The following is a 6000-nucleotide window of genomic DNA, read 5'->3' on the forward strand; positions in this document are numbered from 1 at the left end:
ACAGAGCGCATGTTGAGAGAGAGCATTCTGGATTCCCTACATCTCTAGGATTGGCTAACCTTCAGCAGCATCCATGTTCTAAATTCATCAGACTAAGGAACTACAAAATAGCTGTCCATTGTCCAGTGGTTCATGTTTGCTGATTTGTTCCATTGATTATATGCAGATTATTACTTGCATTTCTCACCTTCTCCTCTTTGTAAGCTTGTTAAACGAAGGTCTGCATCAGCATATCTCATACTAGTCACATATGCATCTGTTGTTTCTTCCATTCTCTGTAAGTCCTGCTTACCTCATCACTGAGTTTTTCATGTGAACTTTCTTTGAGATGTTCCTTAGTGATGGGATGTTTACACTTCACAGTACTGAAGCAAGAAAAGCCCAACAGGCAGAGAATCTAGAGTGCGTAATTACTGTCAAATCGTGTCAATGAGATTATTTATGAAAGCATGTCACACATTTTGCAATTTAGTGGGCACAAAACAACTTTATAAATCCATATCCTTGTAATCGTCTACTCCATATAGGCTTAAAAGTATTTGTTGATGATGCACATGGTCATCTGCTGCTTACTTTAGTGTTTCCAAACAAAACTCCTAACTTTATGTATACCAGTTTCCTTCAAGGGGCAAAACTTATTTTTTTTATTTTTCATCATGCTCTGCTGCTATTGTATTTCACTTTCTTTTAAATCTCCTGGTCATGCTCCTATTGCATGTTGGCAACATTTTGATTAATCCTCTGCTTTCCTGAAATCCTGCTGTATAATAATTCTGTTGATAAACACATTTACTTGGGAGTTATCACAGAATAGTTATGTCCAATTAATTTTAGTTTGTATCCTTACTAATTCATACCTGTAGAGTATTTTGCAAGAAACCAATCTCAGTTGTCTCTTAATTGCTAAAATCTCTGAATTCAGTTACATCAAAACTGCACTGAGGATTTTGACCTTCTAAAACTTTTTCCGACAGCGCAAAAACATATTGGATAGGCAAAGTGTCTCACTATAATTACATGCCTTATTTCTCCCAATTCCAGCAGCATCGTTCACTCCTAACCATGCCGTCAGAGAGAAACACCCCAAAATGTACAGTACATTTTAAAAATGGAGACTGAGTTCAAACATGGTTAAAATGTATCATATTCTAAATTTCATCTGGTGCCTTTGAAAGTTAATGGTCAAAGTACAAGTTTACAGGTTAATTGGTTTGGTTAAATGCACTATTCTTTCTCCTTTAACAGAGGAAAAACAAATATCTCTCTCTACCTATATCTGTGCTCATGTTTAGCATCCATCACTGGAATATCTACATTAACATGCACTAGGGAACTTGGAATGTGTGTCAGCAGGGTACAGTTAGTGCACGACACTCTAGTGCACACTAGATTTTACACTCCTGTAGTGCAGACTAATGCACAGTGTAGACAAGTCCTCAGTGCCTCTCCAGAATCACAAATAACAACCATCAATCTCTCTCTTCCTTCTTGGGGAGCAAGTTCCCTGATTACAGGCCAGAGTCTTACCTGGTGCAAGTCTGCATAGCTCCAGTGGACTCAGCTTGCTAAATGTTAGCTGAGAATCACCCCTGTATTCTTGGGGCGGGGGGGGGGAGAGGTGTTTGTCGGGGAGAGGAAGTTACTGAGGGAAAGACAAGTAGAAGAGAAGAGTTTTGTGTTCAGTTCTGTACACAGTGAGGCTCAGGGCTGCTCTCTTCACTTTCCAGAGATGAATTCCATAGGTTAAGTCCAGCTCCCGCTTATGTCTGTCTCCTGCCCTTATGAGACTTGGTTTGTTGACAGGCTCATGGCTTCAGTGATGCACTGCTGTCATGGGAGATGATGGTTATGGAGGGAGAGCTGATCTCTTAGGTAGTTAGAGCTAACGCTGTGGGAGGGTTTTGACTATAGCAAGGTTCTCTATTAAATGGGCAGCCGTGCATAGGGCAGAGCACCAGGGTGATGTGTCAGGGACAACCAGTGCAGTTAAATTGACAGGCTGGAATGTTTTATTCTTCTGGAGCTTTTTTCGGGGCATGTGGCTCCAGTATTTGATGTGAGTTGCGATAATCAAGGCTGAAGGTCACAAATGGATAGTTCACCAGGGCAGTGGTGATTCAGGTGGCTGGGGCAGCGTTGCAGTTTGCCATCCTGGATCTTTGGAGTATCCAGTAGCTTTAAGAAGACCCAGAGGACCCCAACGCTGTGGATCAGCTTATAGTTTGAAGGCAGATGCTCTTGATCAGGGAGGGAGGATCTGTGAATCACTTCTCTCTTCGTACTGGCTTCTCCTTAGTGTTGCCTGGGTTTAGCTCTCGACAGCTGCTCTTCCTCCAAATGCTGGTGTTGGCTAGTGTTGGGAGAGCTGGGAGGGCTTACATGTCATGTACAGAAGAGGTAGAGTCACGTGTTGCCTGAGTACTCTGCCGGCATTTCAGCCATTTTTGTCTCACCGTGCTGTATGTGACCAACAGCACTATCAGTTCTTATCACAGGTCATTTGGGGAGGGATGGGGAATGGCCAGTAAATTTCATGGACCAATTCCACTTAAAAATTAGCAGACGCTGTGTAGAAATTGTTGGGAAGGGTTGTGTGTGAGTTACTCTGCACGGATCGCTTGCTTCCATTTTTCTCTTCCGTGGTAGTCCGTACCAGGGGTGTGTGTACGGTAACAGGATCGTTAATTAAAAACTCCTCTGGCCCTGTGGCTTATTCCCCCGTGAAATGGCAGTGCTCCATCACATGGTCATTGGTTGCTGTGTAAACGAACACGATGGGGAGAGGTGCTCAAGGAATTTAGGTTTAAGCCCCCTTTGAACATCAGTGGGTGTTTTGGGGCCTAACACCCATAGGCTCCTTTGAAATTCTCGGTCAGAATGGTTTCCCATGCAGCACCAACAGCTCTTTAAAGAATGTGTTATCTACCCTGAGATTTATGATTATTCCAAGAGTTTCCCAATTAGAATAAGAGCTGATGGCCAAGAACAAGTATTAGGCTAAATTAAACATGTTTGACTCTCAACAATAGTCGACTTGTTTATCACTGGGGAAGCATGCTAATATTGGCTTCTATGGTGTGTTAATTTAACAAACAACTTTATTAGGAAGAGCCAAATCCATGTCTAGTGCTGTGAGATATTGACCGGGTCAGACTGGGCACGTGGTACTAGTTCTAAATTCAGATGAAAAGTAAAGTTGGTGGCAACCACATTTCACTGGAAAAAAATATGGCCCACTGGCATAGAAGCTGTTTCTGCACAGAAAACATGACACTATTTATGAAGAGCCATGTCTAATATCCTTTCCACTTTGGAAAAAGAAGTTTATTTTAATACATCCTTTTTAATTGCTATGAGCTGGACTTGTAAATATTGTAAGTAGTTGAGTAATAGTCATCTGTTAGCAGACCAAATGGAAGGGACATTTTTTCCACTCTTTGAGCCCTAATATGGTTCGCCCGACTCTAAAGGGGATACTTTAGTGCGGATGTTTTAAAAAAAAAAAAAAAAAGTCTGTTTAATAATTCAAAGATGGTTTAATCTGAGGGGAAGCCGGTGTGTGGTGTTCTGTTGAGTGAAATGCATAGGACATTGTGAAGCTATCCAGGAGGTTTTGCCAGGTGTTCTAATGCTAGGGGACTTGTCATTGTTTAGGAAAGAGAAGGGTTTATTACCAAAATTTGCAATGATGCACTCCATTTGCAAGATGTAAAACTTGTATTTCAGTTAAGAGGGGCAGGTTATCTCCCTTATGTTTTGGAGGTTAGAGAGTACTGCAGCAGAGTTAGCTTCATCTAGCAAGATATCACAAAACATGGTCTGGGAAAACCACTGTCCTTTTATCTCCGGCTTTCAGTCAGTCTGTATTGTGAATGAGAGAGAGCTTTGTGAGACTCAAATGCAGAGGGCTTGCAAAATTCTAGTCTGTCATTGTCCTAGAGCAATCTTTTTTCTTTTTAATATGTGAATAGTTTTGTCCCTCTCCTCCTGCTAAGACTGAGTTTTGCACCTGAGCTAGTAAATTGTCATAACATTTTGTAAACCCAGTAATGTACAGCATATTACACACAGCAGGTTTGCGCTCTCAAATTCTTTTTTAAAATGTTCACCGCCATTCATTTTCCTAAGTCAGATTTGTTTTGCACAGGTTTGTTGTGGTTTTTTGCTTTGCAAATAACTTTGCCTTGTAGTAGTCAAATTATTTACATCCCGGCAGCAATCTTCCTATTAAATTTTAGCACTCACCTGTCTTAGAGAGAGAGAGAACTAATTTATGATTCCGTAAATTCTACTAAACTTCACCAATCCTGCATGTTTTTAACTAACTTAATGGGACTGCTTGGAGTGTGTCGTGATAACCTGGTGTCCCTCTTCAGGACAGGGGCTGAAGTTGTGTGGTGACTTTTTTAATCATTCACCTGTAGAATAGTTGAATTATTCTTGGGAAGACAGAACCAGAGACCAAATATACAGTGTCAGTCCTGATAGCTTTAAGCAAACTACCTTTCATAAATGATTTTTGTAGTCTGATTTCTATACATATATTAACATGTAATGATCTGGTTTTAGTTAGAATTGAAAACTTTGGGTAGCCGAGTTTCTACCCTATGTTATTGTTTAGGGTGATGTAAGCGGACTCAAAAAGTAAGTTTCCTTTTTCAAAAAAAATCCTTCAGATAAGACGAAGACGGTAACTTAATTTTGCTTTGTCTGTTTCAGGAATGTTGGTGGTGATTGTGTTGTTGCTGATTGCGATAGCTGTGGTTGCCGTCTGGCCAACACACTAACACAAATGCGGGGACCACCAGAGATGCCACTTAGCAGCAGCAGAGCTGGCCAACTTCAGAAGATGCGAACAACTTCATTGCAAACACGTTTTGTGTCTTAAGTAAACTCAGTATTAGAATGACAACGTTTCTGATGCAATGCACAGCCAGAGAGCTGTGGCTAGTTTGGAGCATTTGAACTTCAAAAGGACTCTCTCCCTTCCTTGGTTTTGTACTTCAGAGGGACACAACTGGACTAGCTGCATCTTTTAAGCGATTTACCCTTCAGTGCAACTGACTCTAAGCAAGCAATCTGCCCCTTTTGTTGAGAGATCAGTCGTCCTGAGGGTTTAATATACTGTATACTGCTCCTACGTAGCTTGTGTGGTATATGTGTGGACTTCCCCCTTGCTTGCTAAATGATGACCTTTGGAACCAAGATTTTGCATCTTATAAAGTTATAAGGAACTGATTTAAACTAAAATTCAATGAAGTTGGAGGGTCAGAGAGCAGGCACAGCTCGAGAATGAAAAGCCTGGTGAGGGTAGAACGGAATATAGGGACTCAGATGTACCTTACAAACATAAGTAAGTATGAGACAATCTTTGGCTGTTGTGAGAGAATTACTGATGGTGTTCTGCACAGAGAGAAATGCAAACAGCAGTGGGTCTTTCCAACATTTAACACAACTGGGTGTAGAACAGTGGAAAGCCCAACTGCCCAATGTGTGTTCCTAAGGGAGAAAAGTGTCTTTCTGCTAACTGTACTCCAGGGTAATTACCCCAACTGACTAACTGCAGAAGTCCTGATACAGAGAATAGACTAGTCTCAAGATCAGAGATCTGCACAGCTTTCTTTTATAATTTTTCATAACTGTTAAAACTGCAAAGGAAAATATTATGAGTATTAAAAAAAAATGAAAAAAGTATTTAATGCTCATTGCTGTCCCAAAAATTATTATTTTGTTATGTGCCAACTTAATTGTCAGAACTGATAGAGCAATAATAACACTGAATAAAAGTTGATCCATTTACATGCTGCTTTTTATTGGCATGTTTTTTATTGTTTCCAATAATGTCTTAATATTTTAAAAGTCTTTTGTTTGTTTCCTAGAGATTGATATTGAGGAGAGAAAGAAACTGATTCCAGAGACTTCCGGTTTCATTTGAAATGTCTCTTTTGTACTTTTTAATGTTTTTTTTCAGCCCCAAGCTGGTGCTCACGTGTCTTAATC

At 40.4% G+C, this 6000-nt stretch overlaps 1 protein-coding gene across 2 annotated transcripts in view; it reads left to right on the forward strand.

Annotated features, from left to right (window-relative positions):
* STX8 (syntaxin 8) overlaps positions 1–5799 on the forward strand; it is a 175774-nt gene extending 169975 nt beyond the window's left edge. For both annotated transcript variants that reach the window (XM_073310277.1, XM_073310278.1), the window contains one exon: positions 4720–5799. Coding sequence is in view for 1 of the 2 variants with exons in the window: in XM_073310278.1 (XP_073166379.1) it covers positions 4720–4787 (68 nt within the window). In the remaining variant the exon portion in view is untranslated. The remainder of the gene's footprint in view (positions 1–4719) is intronic.
* Positions 5800–6000: the final 201 nt, after the last annotated feature.

Source organism: Lepidochelys kempii, chromosome 14 (genome assembly GCF_965140265.1).
Source record: "Lepidochelys kempii isolate rLepKem1 chromosome 14, rLepKem1.hap2, whole genome shotgun sequence".
Lineage (NCBI taxonomy): Eukaryota > Metazoa > Chordata > Testudines > Cheloniidae > Lepidochelys > Lepidochelys kempii.